We start from the raw sequence: 24,126 nt of genomic DNA, 5'->3' as shown, positions 1-24,126 counted from the left end.
CCAGATAAATATGGGCTTAACAACAACTGCCTCCCTCCACACCATTCTGTCACAGAAGTTCACTGTGAAGTTCATTCTGATTAAAAAGCTTGGAAGTTTTAAAAAGAAAATGTAGATTGAGAAGTAGCAAGGAAGCTGTGCAAAAAAAAAAACAAACCAAAAAAAAACAAAAAAGAAAAACCAAAAAAAAACAAATTTTTCTGATAATCTGATCCTAGGGTACACTGTATAAATTTCTTGCCCAAAATATCTTCCCTGAGAATAACTGAACTTAAAATTATTCTCACCTGTTTAGACTGCCTGAAAATGCAGCAACTAGAAACTCATCTGATTAATGGACATCTTCTTTGAAAAATGCCAATTATCTATTAGCCACTGACAGAAAAATGTGAATTAATTTGAGATAGCTTTCCTTTCGCCTTTTTTTTTTTTTTTTTTTTTTTGCTGAAAATAGCTGCTCTGTGAGAATGAAGTTCTGATTCAGGGAAGGAGAAGGGTGGGAGGTTCTTTTGGAGCACAGAATCCTTCTGGAGGAAGCTTTAATCATGGAGTCCTCTGTGAAGTACTCAAGTAGGATAGCATGTGGGAGCTGGAAAGCCAGGAGAAAGAGAATGTAGAGAATACCAAAGACATACTTTGCCTAGTTTAAAGCGTAAGCTTTTCAGTTGATCTTAATGCCAAAGTAAGTGGTTCTTTTCCTTCTTCATAAATGAAGGGCCTCTTACTGTCAGGAAATACTATTCAATCAGTATAAATAAGTTTCTGCGGGAAGTACTATTATTTTAACATGATGTTTCAAAGAGAAGACATTACAAACATCAAGATTTGAGTTGCCTATACATATGAAATCCCTTTGGGCTAACTAGAGGTGCTATCAAAATATTTGACTATGTTTAATTACCAATGGCAATACATTACAAAAATCAATGTTTAGGCATTCATGAATCTAAGAAAATAGGCTAAAGTTTGATTTTCATAAAAGAATTAAAACCATTATTGTTTCCCACAAAATCACCAACACAAGCACTACACTTTAATTTTCTTACAAATGGTTTCCTGAGTTTATTCATGATAATATGTGCTTTAGGACAATAGATAGTTCTGTCTATCTGGGCAAACCTGGTGTTTTCCCTTTGAGGAAAAAAGATACAATATCCTCTCCTCTCCAGAACAATAATAACCCCAAACTGTGCTATAATTAAATACTACCAAGAACCATCAATTAAAAAGAAAAACAATGCAAAATAAGTGTTCACAAATCCATCAGAAACTACAGTATTGCAAAGTCTCATAGAAAGGATTTGTTTTTACTGGTTAAGCATTTATAGAAGTCCCATCAAAAATTGTCTCATTCATTTCTGATTTGTTGTTCTAAATTAGTTTCAGCCAAAATGGACATGATTAGGCATCTGTACCTGGGTTCGTTCTACAGAATGAAGGTGTAATATCAAGCTTTCCCTTATAATAGGTTGCCCCCTATTACTGTTGTTAAGCTACCATATTTGAATTTTCCAGAAGAAAACTCTCAATTATTGGGAAATCCACTAGCATATATGTGTCTTTTCCACATTGTCAATCCTCACTTGAGTGATACAGAATCATGCTGTTCATTACTTAGTTCTGATAATGTTCCTTTCATGAAAGGACTGTATGACACAACCTTTCAAAGAAAAATCATTGAGAAATTAAGATCATCTACTTTTAAAAACTACTGATTATGGAAAAACTGAAAGTTATTTTGTGATCATTTTTCATTTTCCAACTGCACTTACTCTAATTCTATTAATACAAAAGCATAGATGGAAATAGTATCTTTGTTCTGAAAAGTTGAACACCAAAATCATACCTCTGACTTTGTCATACCAATTCTGATAAGAAGACATAACAGCACAAACAAGATAATGACAAGAGGGAAATAAGTCAGAATGTAAGGACATAAATTGTCACATGCAAGTACTTCTAGTAATAAAGCAAAATGAGAAAATAAAAAGCCAGACTGGGACATAAAAATCCAGAAGTTATGATCCCAGTTACACTTCTAAGTAATGTTTTCTATGTAACATTAGATGTTCTTTAGTGTCTTTCACTTATTGCAAAAAGACACCTCAAAATAAGGATACATACTTTTATACATCACACACAAGAAACAGATCTTTGTGCATGGAATATATATCACTTACATTATAAAGAGAATTATGTATAGTTTCTTTTATTATATACGCAAGTTACAAGTCTCTTTCCCTAAACTGTATACTTCAGCACTCACTAATCACCTCTCTCTCTGAATTAAGCAAAATAAAATACACAACAGTGTATAAAGCACACACAAGTAGATCGCTTATATTCACTAAACAAAAGTGTAATATCCTCCAGTTTACATTCATGAATTCTTTCTGTCAGTAGCAGTAGCAGCAGCAGCAGCAGTAGTAGTTAGTAGTAATGGTATTTTCTTCAATAACACAAAAAGATTCCTAAAAATTCCATAATTTAGATAAAACAATACATACTATGCAGTGGTTCTGAATCATAAAATTTAATAATAGGACCAATTTGGCCAGACCTTTTTTTCAATGAATAAGACTTTAAAATGTGTTCAAATTTTATGTAGATCATTAATATTACCGCCTATTTAAAAAGACACTTTATCTTATGGAAGTATTACTATTATGTATCATTGTCCAAAGTTTACCGAAATGTGTTACAATTATATTATGTGTGCTAAGCCCACAAGTCCACTACAGTAAAATTTCAACTATATGACCAAAGGATTCAAATTAGATTAATATGCTACACTGTAATTCAAAGCACATGAAGTCTAAAAAACAACAGTGTAGTTCATTATAAACGGTACAGATGATGATTAAATCCAATTGGTTAATTTGAAAGTCAGCTTACATAACACCAAGGAAGTGCCAACACCATGTACTTTATTTTCAAAGGCTTAACTATGACCTATTTAGTAGATTACAACACTAATATAAAGCCTTTGGCTAAAAAATTCTTCACTTGTACTACAATTCCATTAGATGTAACATTTACAGAAGCCTTATGGAAACCTTTATTTCTAGATGAGGCCACTTATGGATAATATATAGGTTTGTATGAACACATTATCTGTGATTTAATTCTTCTGTAAAACTTTGGCACCAACCATAACAGGAGTTCACATATTAGCACAAATGATTTTTGTTCTGGCACCAAACTACTGTTTACATTTTAGTAATTACAGAGTCAAATGAATGGAGAACTTTGGTTGTACACAATAACAAGCTTCTACAACACATTTTTGTTTTTCTTATTAAAAAAAAATCTATCCTTTCAGAATCTAATGCTAAAAAATACTGACACTGCTTGGAATTATACTATTACATTTGCATCTTGATTCTTGGTAATGATTCCGCAAACCATTATTTTACAAAACCAGAAAAACTATTAAAGTAACTTTATTTGAAAGGAAGAAGTTAGTGTGCAGAAGAATTGTTAGGACCTTGTAGACACCAATTATATACTTAAATAAACAAGTGGACACTGCTGAAAAACAACATAGTATGAATATTGTGGACCTGCATATGTTTTTTACCTCACTCCCCCTAAAAAAAGGAAGCTTAAACAGAATATTCAAGTAATGTAGCAGAAAACAATGCCTTTGATATAAGATTAGACAAAAAGCCACACATTTAATTTTCTCTTCATCCAGTTTGCCTGAGGAACACTAAAAATCTTACAGGCCAGTTGATGTTCGTTTTTTCATGCTCCGTCGCTGAGCTAAGCTTGAAGCAGCAACAGGCTCTAGGACTGGTTGAAAGGTCTTGCAAGTCAGAGCAGAGTATGTGGCAACCACTGCTCCCTAAAACAATGAGAAATATCACAAATTGAATAACAATCTCTGGAGGTTAAAAAAAAAAACTTCCACAGTATATCACGAGAGGTTTAACCAGAATGCAACTTTTTCCCCCCAGGAAAATAACTGAGAATCCTTATCTGTGTATTGATGCTCCCTTGATTAATTAACACCTGATTACTAGTATATTTTTATTTCAATAATTATGTTTCTCACAAATTTTTAAACACTAAAATGTATTATTTTTATCAGCCTTTCATAACTCATCTACTTTGCTTTTAACTATTTTTAATTTTAATTTTTAATAGAAATTGTATATATTTAAGTCATACAACATGTTATTTTGATATACATAGTAAAATGATTACTACAGTCAAGCTAATTAACAATTTGTCCTCACACGTACTTCTCACTTTTGTGTGTGATGAGAACACCTAAAATCTACTCTTAGCAAATTTTCAGTATTCAATATAGTGTTATTAACTATAGTCATCAGGCTTCACATTAGACTCTCTATACTTATTCATCCTACATAAATATAACTTTCTATGCCTTGACCAACATCTCCCCATTTCCCCATCCTCCCTGCTCCTAGTAACCACTGTGCTACTCTCTGCTTCTACACATTTGATTTCTTTAGATTCCATATATAAGAGAGATAATATGTTTTTTTTTTCTTTCTGTGTCTAGATTATCTCACTTAGCATAATGTCTTATAGGCTCATCTGTGTTGTTGCAAATGGCAGGATCTCCTCCTTTTAAAAAGCTGAATAATATTCTATTATATATATTTCATATATATGTACATTATACATATAGGATTCCATATATATATATATATATATATATATATACACACACATACACACACCTACACACCACAATTACTTTATCCTCAGAGATATTTGCACTCCCATGTTCATTGCAGCATTATTCACAATAGCCAAGATATGGAAACACCTTAGTGTCCATCAACCGATAAATGTATAAAACACTAAAATTTAAAATCTAGGTTTGAAAACAAACTTATGGTTACCAGTGGGGAATGGGGGTGCTGGAGGGATAAATTGGGAGTTTGGGATTTGCAGATACACACTACTATATATAAAACAGATAAACGACAAGGTCCTAGGGTACAGTACAGGGGACTATATTCAATATCTTGTAATAGCCTATAATGAAAAAGAATATGAAAAGGAATAAAAAAGAATATGAAATTCAGATATATATATCTGAATCACTATGCTGTACACCAGAAATTAATAGAAAATTGTAAACTGATTATACTTCAATGAAAAATACAAAATAAATAAAATCTAAGTTCAATGTCTATACATATGGAAACTTTCACCAAATACATAGGAACCAACAGTAATCTTTTGTTTCTATATGAAACTTGCATTTAGTCTGCTTCAAGTCCCAGTGTCTTTTAAGAGCAAGTCAAATACAATCAAGAAATTTTTATTTATCATTAGTAAGGCAGTAGGTAAAGAAGGTTAAGAAGATTCCATGGTTGTTATTTAAAAAAACAAACCAAAACAAAAAATCTATTAAGATACCTTTAAAAAAAAAAGATATTTTAAGGTAATTATATGTGTCATCAGTGAATGGCATGCAATGGCTTTATTAGGTATCGAGTATTTAGAAGGTGCATAAAAGTATGTTTGTTTTACCTTAACAACATGTGATGTATCATTTCTATTTGGCTGATCATTTGGCAATTGATCTCTGTGGGTTATCCACGAGTGTTTTAATACTTGTTCTGTAGTGTACCGCTGATGTGGGTCCATATGTAGCATATGAGAAAGCAAGTCCTAAATTAAAATGAAAAAAATATATATATACATATATGAAACTACATAACATGAAAGGTTTAGTAAAATATACCATTTCACGTTTTCTGAAAATATGAAAGCATCAATATCTTTGCAATCTGTTTTATATGACCTACCATTAGGGAAAACAAAACCTATACACTGCAGTTAACTGTTAAAAGAGAATCTTGAAACAGATTTCTCTATATATAAGTACAATAGATAAATTCTTACTTATCATTCTAAAATCAGGGATACCAAATCTGTGGACTGGTAAGTGGTTAGTGAGAGAGGAGGGAAATGTAAAGTAGCAGGAGTTACACTGGAATGTGCTAAATTGTCAAGAGGAGAAAGTAATTACTGATCTTTGCTGGTAATCTGGATCCCAAATTATAAGAGTATCTGTATATAGATACAACATGGGGGGGGGGTCTCATGTTGTTAATATACTCAGTAACTGGTGGTTTACTGTATAAAATATTAAAGAATGCAAAACATAAGTCCAAGATTAGCAGCTGATGGTTAGCATAGCAGTGGTCAGAACATTGTAAGTTTTTCATCAGAGTAAATGTGAATATGCTTATTTTCTCTATGTTGTAATAAAAACTTGTAAATGTAATATAACTTCATAGTAAAACACAACTTTAAATCTATTAAATGATGTAACAATTTTAAATAAACTATCTCTACCAAGCATCTTTTATAGAAAGGAAAATTAAACTTTCCTTAACAAGCATCTTCTAAAATAGAAATAAATCATTTGTGAACTTTTTATCAATAGCAGAAGCAGTGAGAAACTAAAGACTCTACATAGCAACATCAGAATTTGAAGAATAGTGTAACTGGTTGAAACTATGTAGAAGAGTAGAACAACCAATCTAAAAAGTCTATTGGAAAAAGAACATATGCATAGAATCAAATTTAAAAATTTAAAAGAATATAACAGTGAATTACTTCAATAAAACAGACATAAATGATAATCATAAAAGTGATAAAAGTTCAACAGTCCAAGGATTTCTGCCTCTGGCTAAAATGTAAAACCAGGGACTGGATTCACTCACTTGTTTGAAATCAAGCCCTTCCAAAGGAAAAAATAAAATAAAATATAGAAAACAAGAGTTTTCAAGAGAGCAGATATTAGGCAATGAAGGAAAGTAATCCCTAAAAGATAGGAAACAAATCAAGTAAGTCCTATGATTGCCCCAGCCTAGAACCTTAAGAGAGTTTTCAGGATGCTGCACAGGTAAAGAAAACCCAGGCAGAGCCTGGCAGATTTCTTGAGTTAAGGAGACAGAACTGAGAGTCAGGGGAGACCAAGGCAGACAGAGTTAGCAGGAAAAACTAACAAAGATGTGTGAGAAGCAGAGAGAGAACTACAGAGATCTGTATGGGGTCTCCTTCAAGTGTTCAGCAGATCACTGACAAACCACTATATGGTGAAAAAAATAACAAAGGTCATGGGAAGAATGAACCATATGAAAGGATTAGAGGGAAATCGGAGTTCGTGGGGTGAAGAATACTGCCTGTTCCCACCAGCTATACTGGAAAACATTATATTCACAGAGTATTTGGTAGAGAAATTGAAAGAAACCTGCCTGAGTAATGAGTATCCCTAGATTAAACACTGTTTTGCTCCTGTCTAAAAAATCTTAAAAGGAAGACCCAAAAGTAACAAATTGTTTCCCCTAACTTAATTGTGGCCCAGAAAAAAGCTCAAGAATAGGAATACAAAAGCATCCAGCACTCACCAGGGTAAAATTCACTATGTCAAGCTTCTTATCAAAAATTACCAGGCATACTAAAGAGAAGGAAAATACAATGCATAATGAAAAGGAAAAATCAATCAATCAAAATTGACCCACAATTGACACATATATTCAAAAGTTAAGTAGAGACAGAGAAGATATAAAAAAGACACAAATAAAACTTACAGAGATGAAAACTAAAATGTGGGACAACAAAATAAATCAAATAGGATTGATGGCAAATTTAATATGGCAGGTAAAAAGACCGGTGAAGGCATAGCAATAGATACATTAAAAAAAAAAAAAAAGAGTGTAAAACAAACAAGCAAAGAGCAGAGCATGAGTGAGCTATGGGACAACTTCAAGTGACATACAGAAGTGCAACTGGAGTCCCAGAAAAAAAGAGGAAAGAGAAGAAAAGAATATTTGAAGAAATAATGCCTCTAAAATTTACAAATTTTATGGAAACTATGAAATCACAGATCTAAGAACTCAATGAACCCCAAGTATAAGAAATAAAGAAAATTACATCAAAGCACATCAAACCTAATTGCTCAAAACCTAAGACAGAGAAAATTTTAAAAGTAACTAGAAAAAAGAAAAAAAAGGCATGTTACATATAGTGAAACAAAGATAAAAATAACAACCCCACAGGTATATGCATCAAGCTGCACTGGGATACAACCCCACCCACCAATGGTGGGGTACCAGCCCTAGGTTCCCCCAAGCCTTGCAGACTGCCACCCTGGCTTCTGTTCCTGTCCTACTAGCAGGCCAGCACCAGCACTGGGACTACTCAGGCTGAGCAACCAGCCATGCCAGGACCCAGCTCTGCCCAACACAGAGCCAGCAGCCACCACACAATGCAGGGCCTGGCAGCCAGCTGGGTTGGGGTCAGTGCTGCCTATCAGTGTGCCCATAGTAGTTGGCTCCACCACAACAGAAGGACCCACACAGCACACACATGGGGTACCAGTAGGACATATACCTCTGGTGACTTGAGTGGAGTAAGCTGATGGGCCCCATAGGATGACTCCTATACAAGGCCACTTCTCCAAGATCAGGAAACAACTTATCTACTTACTATATAGAAATAAACACAGAGAATTGGGGAAAATGAGGAGACAGAGGAATATGTTCCAAATGAAGGAACAAGACAAAAACCTTAGAAGAACTAAACGAAGTAAAGGAGAGCAACCTACCCAATAAAGACTTCAAGGTAATGACCATAATAATGCTAAATGAACTTGGGAGAAGGATGGATGAAAACACAGTGAGAAGTTTAATAAAGAGTTACAAAACATAAGGAGGAACCAAACAGAGCTGAATAATACAATAAATGAAATTTTTAAAAAAGAGAAAAACACTAGACAGACTCGAGTAGATGAGATGATAAAGAGAAATGGATCAATGAATTGGAAGACAGAATAGTGGAAATCACTCAAGCTGAACAGGAAAAGAAGAATTTAAGAAATGAGGATAGTTTTAAAGAGACTTCTGGGACAATAAGAAGAGTACTAACATTCACATTACAGGAGTCTCATAAGGAGAAGAGAGATAGGGTTAGAGAATTTATTGGAAGAAATAATGGCTGAAAACTTCCACTACCTGGGAAAGGAAATGGATGTCCAGGTCCAGGAAGCAGAGACAGAAATAAGATGAACCAAAAGAGATCCACACCAAGCCACACTGTAACTAAAATGGTAAAAATTAAAAATAGAGAATCTTAAAAATGGCAAGAGAAAAGCAACTAGTTACATACAAGGTAATTCCCAAAGTCTTTCAGCAGAACCTGCAGGCCAGAAGGGAGTTCCACAATATAGTAATGAAAGGGCTGAAAGGACAAACCATACAACCAAGAATACCTGACAAGGGTATCACTAACTTTGAAGGAGAGAGTTTTACAGAGAAGGAAAAGCTAAGAGTTCAGTACCACTAAAGCAGCTCTCCAAGAAATCTTAAAAAGAATTTCTCTAAGTAGAAAAGACAAGACCAAAACTAGAAATATGAAAATTATGTAAGTAAAAATTTCATTGGTAAAGGCAAAGATACAGTAAAGAGCAACCACTATAAGACTACTAGGAAGGTTAAAAGACAAAAGTAGTAAAATCATCTATATCCACATTAAACAGTTAAGCGATATACACAAAAAGATGTAAAATATAATATTAAAAACATTAAACATAAGGGGTGATAAATGCAGAGTTGTTAGATAAGTCTGAACTTAAGAGAAAATTAACTATAAATGATCATATATGCTGTTAAATGACATCATGGTAACCATAAAGCAAAAACTTGTAAGACACAAACACACACGAAAAAAGAATCCAAACATAACAATAATGATAGTCATCAAATCAAAAAAGAACAAAAGAAAAAAAGGAACAAAAAAGAATGACAAAAACAATCAGAAAACAATGAACAAAATAGCAATAAGTACATACCTACCAATCATTATTTTAAATGAAAATGAATGAAATACTACAGTCAAAAGGCAGAGTAGCTGAATGGCTAAAAAAAGACAAGACCATCTACATGCTTCCTATAAGAGACTCACTTCAGATCTAAACACACACAAAAAATGAATGTGAGGGGATAAAAAAGGTGTTCCACCCAAATGGAAACAAAAAGAAAGCTGGGGTAGCAGTACTTGCATTAGGTGAATAGACTTTAAAACAAAGACTGTAACAGGAGAAAAAAAAAAAAAGGACATTACATAATGATCAAGGGATCACTCCAACAAAAAGGTATATCAATTATAAATATATTTGCAACCAGTGTTGGAACACCTAAATATATAATGCAAATAGTAATACATATGAAAGGATAAATTGACAGTAACACAGTAACAGTAGGGGGACTTCAAATACCACATTTACATCAAAGGACAGATCATCCAGAGAGAAAATCAATAAGGAAACACTGTCCTTAAATGACACATTAAACCAGATGGAAATAACAGAAATACACAGAACATTTGGTCCAAAAACAACAAAACACACATACTTTTCAAGGGCACATGGAATATTCTCCAAGGATAAATCACATGCTAGGCCACAAAATAAGCCTCAATAAATTTAAGAAGATTGAAATCATCAAGCATATTTTCCAACAATGGCATAAGACTAGAAATCTAGAACAAGAAAATAAAACTGCAGAAAAACACAGCTGTGGAGTCTAAATAATATGCACAAAACAACCAGTGGATCACAAAAGAAATCAAACAAGTCAAAAAATAACTAGAGTCAAATGGAAACAAAAACACAAAGATCCGCAATCTATGGGCCACAGCAAAAGCATTTATTAGAGGAAAGTATATAGTGATACAAGCCTACCTCAGCAAGCAAGAACAACTGGAAACAATCTAACCTTAAACTTAAAGGAACTAGAGAAAGAAGGAAAAACAAAACTCAAAGTAAGTAGGAGAAAAGACATAATAAAGATCAGAACAGAAATAAATGAAAGAGATTAAAAACACAATAGGAAAAAAAAACACTGAAACTAAGAGCTCATTCTCCAAAAATATAAACTAAATTGACAAACCTTTAGCCAGACTCACTGAGAGAAAAAGAGAAAGGGCCCAAATGAATAAAATCAGAAATGAGAGAGGAGAAGTTATAACTAATAGCATAGAAATGCAAAGTATCATAAGTGATTGCTACAATCATACTCCAATAAATGGACAATCTAGAAGAAATGGATAAATTCCTAGAAACTTATAATCTCCCAAGACTGAAACAGGAAGAAATATAAAATGCAAACAGACCAAATACCAATAATAAAATTGAATCATTAATTAAAAAATTCTCAACAAACAAAAGTCCAGGATAAATGGCTTCACTGACGAACTCTATCAAACATTTAAAGAAGAGTTAACACTCATCCTTCTCAAATTCTAGAAAACTAAAGAGGAAATAATACTTCTGAACCCATTTTGCAAGGCCAGCATGACCCTGAAACCAAAACCAGACAAAGACACCACAAAAAAAGAAAATTATAGGCCAAGATCAATGATGAACACAGATGTAAAAACCCTCAATAAAATGTCAGCAAACTGAACAATACATTAAAAGGAACATATAACATGGTGAAGTGGGATTTATCCCAGAGATGTAGAGGATGGTTCAATATCTACAAATTAATCAATGTGATACACCACATTAACAAAGTGAAGGATAAAAATCATATGATCATCCCAACAGATGCAGAAGCTTCCGACAAAATTCAACATCCTTTTATGATAAAAAAAAATCTAAACAAAGTTGGCACAGAGGGAATATACTTCAACATAATAAAAGCCACTTATGACAAATCCGTAGCTAACATCAATGGTGAAATCTAAAAGCTTTTCCTCTAAAATCAGGAATGAGACAAAGATGCCAATTTTCACCACATCTATTTAGCATAGTATTGGAAGTCTTAGCCAAAGCAATCAGACAAGGAAAAGAAATAAAAGTTATCCAAACTGTAAGGAAATAAGTAAAATTGTCACTATTTGCAGGTGACATGACACTATATAGAGAAAACTCATATCTCCACCAAAAAGCATTTAGAATAAATGAATTCAGTAAAGTTGCAGAATATAAGATTTATATACAGAAATATGTTGATTTTCTATACATTAATAATCATCTATCTGAAAGAGAAAGCAAGAACACAATCCCATTTAAACTCAAATCAAAAAGAATAAGATACCTAAAAATAAACTTAACCAAGGAGGTGAAAGACCTATACTTTGAAAACTATAAAACACTGATGAAGGAAACTGAAGATGATACAAAGAAATGGAAAGCTATCCCATTTGATTCGATTGGAAGAATTAATATTGTTAAAGTGTCCATACTACCCAAAGTAATCTACAGATTCAATGCAATCCCTATCAAAAAACCTTTGATTTTTTCAAAGAACTAGAACAAATAATACTAGAATTTGTATGGAACCAGAAAAAGACCCCAAATTGCCAAAGCAATCTTGAGAAAAAAGAAGAAATCTGTTGATATCATACTCCCTGAGGTCAAATTATGCTACAAACCTACAGTAATCAAAAAAGTATGGTACTGGAACAAAAACAAACACATAGATCATAGAAAAGAATAGGGCTCAGAAATAAACTAATGCACACATGGTCAATTAATCTCCAACAAAGGAAACAAGAAAATACAATGGGAAAAAGACAGCTTCTTCAATAAAAGATGTTGATAAAACTAAAAAAATACATGCAAAAGAATCATACTGGACTGCTTTCTCACACCACAGACAAAAAATAAACTAAAAATGGATTACAGAATTAAGACCTGAAACCATAAAACTCCTAAAAGAAAACATAAGCAGTACACTCTTTGACATCAGACATAGCAATATTTTTTGAATGTCTCCTCAGTAAATGGAAACAAAAGCAAAAATAAACAAATGGGACAACAACAAACTAAAAAGCTTTTGCACAGCAAAGGAAACTATCAGGAAAATGAAAAGGAAGAATGGAAGAAGATATTTGCAAATAATATGAGTGATAATGGATTAATATCCAGAGTACACAAAGAACTCATACAATTCAACACTAAAAAAACCCAAACAACCTGATTAAGAAATGGACAGAGGACTTGAATAGACACTTTTTCAAAGAAGATCTACATATGGCCAACAGAACAATGAAAAGATGCTCAACACCACTAATCATCAAGGAAATGAAAATCTAAACCACAGTAAGATACCACCTCACATCTGTCAGAATGGCTATTATCAGAAAGACAACAAAAAGTGTTGGTGAGAATACGGAGAAAAGTGGACTCTCACGCACTGTTGTTGGGATTGTAAATTGGTACAACCACAAGGGAAAACAGAATGGAGGTTCCTCAAAAAACTAAAAATAGAACTACCATATGATCCAGCAATTTCACTTCTAGGTATTTACCTGAAGAAAACAAAAATACTAATTCAAAAAGGCATATGCACTCCAATGTTCAATGCAGCAATTTTTACAATAGTCAAGATATGAAAACAACCTATATGCCCATCAATAGACAAATGGATATAGATGTGGTGTGTGTGTGTATATATATATATAAAATACATATATAATATACATAATATATAATATGTATATACACACAATAGACTATTAATAAACCATTAAAAATGAAATCTTGCCATTTGTGAGAACATGAGTGAATCTAGAAGTTATTATGCTAAGTGAAATAAGAGAAAATCAAATACCACATGATCTCACATATGTAGAATCTAAAAAACAAAACAAATGAACACACATAACAAAACATAAACAATGTCTGCAGTACCATATAATCCTGCAATCCCACTCCTGGGCAAGTATCTGGAGCAAACTCTAATTCAAAAAAGATAAAATGCACCTCAATGTTCATAGCAGCACTATCTACAATAGCCAAGACATGGAACCAACCTAAATATCCATCGACAGATGACTACATAAAGAAAATGCAGATACACATACAATGGAATATTACTCAGCCATAAAAGAGAATGAAATAATGTCATTTGCAACAACATGGGTGGACCTAGATGATCAATATTAAGTGAAGTAAGTCAGACAGGGAAAGACAAGTATCATATGAAATCAGTTATACATACAATCTAAAAAAATACAAATGAACTTATTTACAAAACAGAAATAGACTCAGAGACATAGAAAACAAACTTATGATTGCCAAACAGGAAAATGCGGAGTGTGGAGGGATAAATTAGGAGTTTGGGATTAACATATACACACTACTGTACATAAAACAAACAACAAAGACCTACTGTACAGCACAGGAAATTATGTTCAATATCTTGTAATAACCTATAATGGAAAAGAGTCTGAAAAAATATGTATGTATGTGTAACCATCACTTTGCTGTACACCTGAAACTAACATAACATTGTAAATTAACTATAATTCAATTTAAAAAATCCAATAAATAAATAAATAGTGTTATAGATACAAAGAACACACAGGTTTTGCCACAGGGGAGGTGGGGGTATGGTGAAAAAAGAAATAGGTAAAGGAGATTAAGAGGTATCAACTTTCAGTTGTGACATAAATGAGTCACAGGTATGAAATATAAAGTGTGGGGAATGTAGTCAATTACTATGTTAAGACCTTTGGTGATATATCATAACTATACTTATCGTGGTGATCAGTTTGAAATGTACAGAAATATTGAATCACTAATGTTGTGTAAGAGGAACTAACATAGTGTTGTAAGTCAATTATATTTCAAAAACAAACAAATTCATAGAAAAAGAGATCAGGTTTGTGGTTACCAGAGGTGAGGTGTGGGGGAAATAGAATTGGAAAGTAGCCAAAAAATACAAACTTCTAGTTGTAAGTACTAGGGATATAATGTACAATGTGATAAATATAATTAAAACCACTGTATATTATACATGAAAGTTGTTAATAGAATAAATTCTAAGAATTCTCATCACAAGGAAAAACATTTTTTCTATTGCTTTAATTTTGTATCAGTATGAGATTATAGATATTCATTAAACTCGTGATAATCATTTCATGATGTACATAAATCAAATCATTATGCTGGACAACTTAAACTCATACAGTGCTGAATGTCAATTATATTTCAGTAAAATTGGGAGATTCAAAAAACAAAAACAGTAAAGTGAAAATCTAGAATTTTATAATGAGCGAAAATATGTTTCAACAACAATAGGGAAAATTAACAGAGAGAAAGGTCATTTCATAATGATAAGGGGGACAGCCATTCAAGAGGTCAACTTTATAAACAATTTATGTACCTAAAAACAGATCTTCAAAATACATGAAGCAAAAACTGATATATCTGCAAAGAGAAATAGATTATGGTTGAAATATGAAAGTAGGTATAACAGATTAGTAAGGAGGTTTTATGAAAAAAAATTTATGACATTATATTCAATAATGAACAATTTCCTTGAAAGAAAAAGAATGCCAATGCTTACTCAAGGAGACACTACCCAAATAGCCATTTAGGTGTTAAATATTTTGTATTTATAGTTAAAAACCTCCAATGAAGAAAGCTCCAAGCCCAAATAGATTTCACTGGTGAATTGTAACTGTAAAAATAAATAAAGGAAACCTCATTTAAAATGGAGTCAGGAAGACCTAAAGGGGGAGCTTTCATGTGTCACTCACCTCAGCTTACAGACCCCAGCAAGAAGAAAGAACATTTCCTTCTGACCCAGCAACAACAAACTGCCCACCACCTGCAGCCAATAAACAATCACCACAGCCCTCCCCAATTTCCTACTTTACCTATAAAAGCAAGCCCTTCTCCTTCAGGACTTGCCTATAGGTCACCCTAGCTTGCTTGTCCCAAAGTGCAATTCTCTCCTATTCCCAAAATAAACTCATTTTGCTGGTAAAATAACTGGCTCTTCTGGTTTTTCAAGGTCAACAGAACAAACATTTAAGAAGCAATTCCAATTCTAAATAATTCTTCCAGAAAACTGAAGAGGTAATGTTTCAGAACTCATGTAATGAGGCCAGTATTACCCTGATACCAAAATCAGATAGATATTACTAGAAAACTACAAATCCAAATCCGTCATGAACATAAATGTAAAAATTGTAACCAAAAATTAGGAAATCAAATTCAGTTATATGCATACATAAAAAGGATAATATATCATGAACAAGTGTTGTTTATCCTGGGAATACAAGATAGGTTTAACAACTGAAAATCAATGTAATTCTGCATATAACAAACAAAAAACCATGTGATTTATCTCAAAAGATACAGAAACAGCATTCGACAAAATCCAACACCCACTCCCAACAAAAATGTTCATCAAACTGGGAACAGAATGGAATCTCCTTAACCTAATCAAAAGCATCCATTTAAAACCACAGTGAACCATCATACTCAGTGGTTAAAAAAAAAAGATTTCCCTCAACATCAGGAACAAAACAAAAATGTCCACCCTCTTCACTTCTGTAACACTATACTGCAAGTTCTAGCCATTGAAAATAAACAAACATATCCATATGAGAAAGAATTAAAACTGCTTTTATTCACAAATAACATGATTGTCTATATTGAAAAACTGATGAAATTACAAAAAAAAGCTACTAGAATTAATGTGATTTTATCAAACTTGTAGTATACAAGATCAATATAAAACACAACTGTATTTCTACATACTAGCAGCAAAAAAAAATGGAACATGAAAATAAAAAACAATGCCAGTATGGAGATTCCTCAAAAGACTAGGAATAGACTTACCATATGACCCAGGAATCCCGCTCCTGGGCATATATCCAGAAGGAACCCTACTTCAAAAAGACACCTGCACCCCAATGTTCATAATAGCACTATTTGCAATAGCCAAGATATGGAAACAGCCGAAATGTCCATCGACAGATGACTGGATAAAGAAGATGTAGTATATTTCTACAATAGAATACTATTCAGCCATAAAAATAATAAAATAATGCCATTTGCAGCAATATGGATGTCCCTGGAGAATGTCATTCTAAGTGAAGTAAGCCAGAAAGAGAAAGAAAAATACCATATGAGATCGCTCATATGTGGAATCTAAAAAAAAAAAAAGAAAAAGAAAAAGCCAAATGAACATAAATACAAAACAGAAACAGACCCACAGACATAGAATACAAACTTGTGGTTTCCAAGTGGGTGGGGGGTGGGAAGGGATTGACTGGGAGTTCGAAATTTGTAGATACTGGCAGGTATATATAGAATAGATAAACAAGATTATACTGTATAGCACAGGGAAATATATACAAGATTTTGTGGTAGCTCACAACGAAAAATAATGTGACAATGAAAATATGTATGTTCATATATAACTGAAAAATTGTACTCAACACTGGAAATTGACACAACATTGTAAACTGATTATAACTCAATAAAATACAATTTTAAAAAATTAAAAAAAAACAATGTCATTTACAATAGCAAGAAAAACAGGAAATACTTAGGTAAAATATATAATAAAAGACGTGCGAGACCTGTACACTGAAAACTATAAAACACTGCTGAAATTAAAGATCTAACTAATTGGACAGAGGTAACTGTGTTCATGGATCAGTAGACTCAACGTTGTTAAAATGTCAATTCTCCCCCAACTGATTTGAAGACCCAAACTCATCTCAATCAAAATCCTAAGAGCCTTTTTTGGTAGAGACTGAAAGGTCTAAAATTCATAAGAAGATGTAAAGGATTCAGTTCAAAACAACTCTGAATAAGAAGAAAATAGTTGGAAGACCAGTAGTACCTAATTTCAAAACTTAATTATAAAAAAATAGTAATGAAGGCAGTGAGGTAATGGAGTAAAGACAAGTAGGTTAATGAAAAAAAAACAGAAAGTATAGAAGTAGAACCATGAATATCTGGGCAGCTGATTTTTGATCAAGATAATGTAATTCAATACAGAAACTATGGCAGTTTCAACCAATGGTGCTGGAACAATTGGGTATCTGTATGGAAAATTTAATGTGAACCATATATTTTACCATATACAAATATTAAATCAAAATGGATCATAGATCTAAAGGTAAAACCTAAAACTATAAAGCTTCCAATAAAAAGCACTGGGGAAAACATTTGAAGTTTGGGGTAAGGCAAAGATTTCTTAGCTATAACACCAAAAACATGATACATAGGAAAAAAATGAAACACTGGCCTTTATCAACATTAGAAACTTCTGCCCTTCAAAAGACACTTAAGAGAATTAAAAGACAATTTATAGATTGAGAGAAAATGTTAGCAAGGCATAGCTCTGCTATAGAACTTGCATCTAGAATATGTCAGGAACTCTTAAAATTCAATAATAAGAAAAACGACCAAAATAAAAAAGAGGGACAAAAGATTTCGATAGATAATTCAAAGAAGATAGATGGCAAGTAAGTACATGAAAAATGCTTAACATCATTAGTTATTAGGGAAATGTAAATTAAAAATAATATGAGATACTATTACATACCTTAAAAATAGCTAAAATTTTAAAAGAATGATCATATCAAGTATTGGCAAGGATATCTAAGAACTAAAACTCTCATACATTGCTGTTGGAAATGTAAAATGACATAGGCTCTCTAAAAAACAGTTTGGTGGTTTCTTTATGGCCTAATCATTCTGTTCCTGAGTATTTATATAAAAAAATGAAAGGTATGCATCCATACAAACACTTCCACAAGGATATTCACTGCAGCTTTACTGGTAATATCACAAAACTACCACTAACCCAAATGTCTATCAACAGGTACGTGGAAAAACCGTGGGATATCCACATAATGGATATTATTCAGTAATGTAAAGCAACAAACTATTGATACACTCCAACAACATGGATGAATCTCAAAATAATTATAAGAGAAAGGGACAAAAAAGAATATATACTTGCATGATGTCATTTATAAACATGCCTAGAAGAATGTAAACTAACTTGTAGTATCAGACAATAGGTCTGAGGCTGTCAGGGAATGAGGGGTGGGCGATTGTGAGTTGGGGATATGGGGCAAGAGGGAAGGATTAGAAAGAGAAAATTTTAGGGGTAATACATATGTTTGTTATCTTGATTTTGGTGATGGTTTTGATTGGTGTGTAAATATGCCATAACGTATTTTCATTGGTGTGTAAATATGCCATACATTAAATTATATACTTTTAATATGTATACTTTATTGTATATCAATTATACTTCAGCTAAAAAAAAAAAATCAATGGTCTAGCCCAAAAGAATAGGTTCCTTTACTCCTACCCACCAAAGTATGTTTCAATAAATAAATTAACCATACGTACTAAAATTTAGTAAGAAAAAAACACTACTGTGCTCAACATTAAACTTTATCTTTTTTTTGTACTTTCCTGAGGATTCTGAAAGTTTACTGAAAAGTACAGAGAGTGATGGTGAGAGAATGAAAAAGAATTTCAGGAGGTGGGCCTATACAAATATTGAAATACACTACTATGGTTTTAATTTTACTCATGAAGGTTTTTTATTGCCAATAGGAATTTCAAAGATTAACATTGGATCATCAGAGTGCTCTATGCATTCTTAGTGATAACAGCTAACACTAAGTGAACATTTATTATGACTATGTGCCACATACACTAATCTGGTTAATCTTCATAACATCCCTGAGGTAGGTACCATTACTATCTTCACTTTGCAGATGTGGAAACTGAAGCACAAAGATGTTGAGCACCATTTCCAAGGTCACATAGCCAGTAAGTATGTAACACATAACTAGTAAGTAAGGATATGCATCCAGGCAGTCAGTAAGAGCCTGGCTCATAAGTACTAAACTATGCTACCTTCCAATCTTCTCTATTAAACTCAATGTTGATGTCTGAACTTTAAATAATTAATTGTTGCTTTCTTTTTAAAGTAATAACTATCATGTAAACACGATGAGTGCTCAATGTTTATAGCACTAAGTAAGTATTCATGGAAAATATCAAAATCCCTGTTTCAGAAAAAAATCAGTTTTTCATAACAAAGTGCAACAATATTAAATTTTATTATATATTCATTGAAAAAATTTAACCAAATTTAAGGACAGCTAAAGCTAGGATGACCATATAATTTGTTATCCAAACTGGGACACTTAAGAGCCAAAGGCACCTAAACCAAGACTGTCCCATACAAACTGCGATGTATGGTCAACCGTGTTAAAGCAAAAAGGATGTAATTATTTCTATGGCAAAATTCAGCTAAGTTATATAAGACTGAGACTGTCAATTTATATTTGGAGATAAAGACTGATTTCCAAAAGCAAAGTAGATTCTCCTTAAATTAAAATGAAAATGCAGTAAATACGGCCATGTCCTAAATGCTTACAAAACATATAATAATTGTTTCCTTGGAAAGACATGAACAGGATGTTGATTAGTTTTTGACATCAAATGGCTTCACAGCCAAAGTATCAACGTTTTGCTACTTTCTTTTAAAGAATTCGAAGCAGTTTTAATAGGACTTAATTTATATTATTTCTTTTCGTCTCCCTCGAAAATAAGTAGCAAGTTGTCCTTGACAGAATGACAGGAAGATGGACGACAAATGAAAGAGCAAAAATATCATTATCTTAAGTAATACTCACTGAATTTTCTTGATAGCTAAGAGGAAAATGAGTTCACCCACAGTTTGCAAAAATCTGTCACTTTCATATGAATAATTCCATTTTTATCAAAGTAGATATAGCAGTGTTGGCCAGTTTGGAAAAAAGATACTGAGCTATGACAAGATATACAACTAGCTGGGTATTTAGTTAGATAATCTAATTGGAAGAAAACCATTACTAATTAAAATAATTCACCTAATCTAACTTAGACCTCAAAGATATCTTATTTTTTTAATACCCATTTTAAGTAAATGCCAGCAAAACTCCATATTCCTTGAACAAACATGAATACAGGAGAATAGCAATTTTCCTATTCTCACAGTACACAGGTGGCAAGTCGTTAAAATTTGGAAACTACTGATTAATAATTCATCGCTTCTGTTCCAATTTTAATAATGTGACTGAGATAAACCATTTTTTTCATTGCGGTTATTACTAATTATACTGCAAGCATTTTAATTTTGTAAAATATGTTACAAGTCATACCCCCTCCAGTATAAGGAAGTTCTCATAAAAGACTGAGTTCCATACATACTTAAGTAACACTTTCTTCCTTGATTATAGGTAACAATTATCCCTCATGATTAAGAGCATAACTCTAATTACTGAATTTGCTAGTACATCTTCCTAGCTTTGTTCAGACATTTTGAAAGCTATAGTACTTGAAGTTACAGAAGGATTTCAATATAGTGTTTTAACTGTAAAGCTGCTCTGTAATATAGATTATTTAAAGGGTACTAAGCTTCAGTATGCTTCACTTCCATATTATAGAAAAGAAGTGGGTGAACAATAACACCTTACCTTAGAACCTTCTATTATTAAAGGGTTATAAACCTCTTTCTTCTCCATTCCATCCACATAAGCCAAGCAAATAAAGCCTTTCTGCCTCCAGAAAGTCTTCCCTAACATGCGGTAGGCTGAAAAGAGTACAGGACTGAAAATAAGTTCCAGCTATGCCACTCAGTGTGTGACCATGGACAAGATAAATTCTACGCATCTTGGTTTAACTACCTGCAAAATGACAGACCAGATCCCATCTAGCTCTAGAAATCTATCACTTGTAAATACATGGACAAAGACTTCAATTAAAAGCAACTTCAAGTCAAAATGGAAAAGAAATATTTACATAAAACCTGACTACTTATTTAAAATTTATAGCCATTCACAATAGGAAAAGATTTATCTTTATATATCGGACAAAAAAGCTACAATGTAAATTAACAATGTAAAGAATATCTGAAGAAAATATTAGTTTGTGAAAAGAGTATTCAACTAAGTATCTATTATGCTAGGTGTGATAGGAAGTGCAAAAAAGAACATGACATTTGAAGTTCCCTGAATGGGAAGAATAAAAATGTATACAAATGAATATGTAACCAGAAAGAACAGTGGTAAGCACTCATACTCTAATAAAGTGCATACAATGTAGTAATGGGAACTCAGTTGAGGAAAAGTACAAGTTGCTTGCTCTTTGTAAAGGAGGCAAGGGAAGAAGCCTAAATAACTCTCTTATAAGAAATTCTACTGGACAATTCGTTGTTAGTCAAGAGTATATGTACTTGAAATGAGTAACATTTTATTTAAAACATTATAAAATTTAGATAGAGATGTCTTCTAAGTAATAAAGTATTACTGTGTTTATTTTTAATATAGAGTGACACCATGAAATTTTCATTACTCTCTTGCCTCTTCTACTTTTGCTTTGTTTACCAGATTCCTCTCCTTGTCCCCACTGTTTGCCAAAAAGGAAGCAGCAGTGTCAATGTTCTCAAAGCCTAGGGTTTCAAGGTGAGGAGTTAGCTGAAACTATTGCAGCAATAAGACACACAAAGCTAACATGACTTCCATTATCACCCTCACTCCCACCTCCATTTAACTGAATGAACAAAGTCTAGGAACTATGCACCGACAGGAGGCAAACAGAATCACCTTTTATATGCTTCAGGTAATGACACTCATCAATGGTAAAAAAAAAATAGCATTTAAAAGGGAAAAGTAACTTGTAAGGAACTATAAGTAAAATGATTGTCATAAGGTGACAGCAAATGTTACAGTTCTGTCAACTAAAGGACACTAGTATAAGGGGTTATGAGCAAATCAACAATAGTTTACCTCCATCACTAATTTAAAACAAACAAAAAATTGAACTGTTAATATGTACAGGAGATGGTTTTTTTTTAAAAGTTCAGCTAGCTCATTTGCACAGTAATCTGCCACCATTTTCAGAAAAATGTCAAAGACAGAACTAGTCACTTAACCCATAAAAAAGGAATGCATGAAAGACCTTGTGAAATATTTCAACGTATCTCCCAGTATTTTTTTCTATGTTAATTTCTCCAGAATGTCAGACCAAAAGAGGTGAGAATAAAACTAAATTTTAATATGTAGTATTCTTTAATAACTAGACAGAACCACAGAACACATAGAACATAGAAAATCAAAAATCTAAGCACAATTGGCATATGTATCTCTATTTCACCATTATATTCACTGTTGTTAGTTATTTTTTTTAAAAAAGAACACAAGAGGATTATTTGTATAGCTTTAAACACTGGAAATGTTCCTTGGAAAAATGTACTTTATGACACAAAAACTGGCTGACAAGAAAATACATATATTTAATGAATAATATTAGTAGTTTCAATCACTTTACAAAGGGAAATCTGATAAATTATAAATAAACCAAATTCTATAGAAATGGAATTTTGGAGTTGGAAGGAACCAAAGGGAGAACTTAGTTCCCAAATTTTACAGAAGAGAAAACTGAGGCAGCTAATTAGTAGATCAAAAACTAGCACTCAGTTCTCCTGGCTTCCAATCAGTTGTTCCTTTTACTACATCACACAGCACACTTGTGTTATGGCTAAGAGCCAAACAAAATCCCTTTTCTGTTTTTTAAATGTTGAAAAGGTAATGGTAATGAAATCCCTGATTTATTTATTCTACAATGATAAGAATACAAGTTTTACTGCATAATAAATCCTACAGATTAGCTAATGTCCGTCAGACAATTAGTTTTTATCATTAGCAGATATTAAATATAAGCAAATCCTTTTTTCTTAAAATGTTATCTACTTCAAAAGCAGATTAAAAGCTTCAGGGCTCTATAAATCACATGCTGACAACCTTTGGGTTTTGTTTGAAAACTTAAAATTTTCACATTATAAATGTAAGAATTAGTAATCAAGTCTTGAACAATTATTTTTCCCTAAATTGAATAAAGTCGGTTACTCTGAAACATCACTAATACGACAGCCACTAGCCACACGTGGCTATCAAGCATTTTTAAAATTTAGGGAAATCCAAATTCAGGCCATAAGTATAAAATACACACCAGAATTTGAAAACTTAGTGTGAAAAAAAAATTTAAAATATCTCACTAATTTTTAAAATATTAATTAGATATTGAAATACTTTAGATATACAATGTTAAATAAAATACATTATTAATATTAATTTCTCCTGTTTTTTTGTTTTTTTAATATGGCTACTAGAAATTTTAAAATTACATGTGGCTTGGTTACATTTCTATTGAACAGCTCTAAACCATCAACTGTAAATATCTAGGTGTTACTGATAGAAAGTTTGTATATTCTCTAAGAATAAGTTAAAATTATAAAAATCACCTAC

The 24,126-nt window shown here is 32.4% G+C and overlaps 1 protein-coding gene across 4 annotated transcripts in view; it reads right to left on the bottom strand.

Annotated features, from left to right (window-relative positions):
• Positions 1–127: 127 nt before the first annotated feature.
• RPS6KA6 (ribosomal protein S6 kinase A6) overlaps positions 128–24,126 on the bottom strand; it is a 151,266-nt gene continuing 127,267 nt past the window's right edge. For all 4 annotated transcript variants that reach the window (XM_064483005.1, XM_031446151.2, XM_031446153.2 and 1 more), the window contains 2 exons: positions 5,515–5,655; positions 128–3,847 (listed from right to left, as the gene is read on the bottom strand). In XM_064483005.1, the coding sequence (XP_064339075.1) occupies positions 3,722–3,847; positions 5,515–5,655 (267 nt within the window). In that variant the 3' untranslated portion in view covers positions 128–3,721. The remainder of the gene's footprint in view (positions 3,848–5,514; positions 5,656–24,126) is intronic.

The sequence above is a fragment of the Camelus dromedarius genome, chromosome X (genome assembly GCF_036321535.1).
Source record: "Camelus dromedarius isolate mCamDro1 chromosome X, mCamDro1.pat, whole genome shotgun sequence".
NCBI lineage: Eukaryota > Metazoa > Chordata > Mammalia > Artiodactyla > Camelidae > Camelus > Camelus dromedarius.
This window is presented reverse-complemented; position numbering and strand designations above follow the sequence as displayed.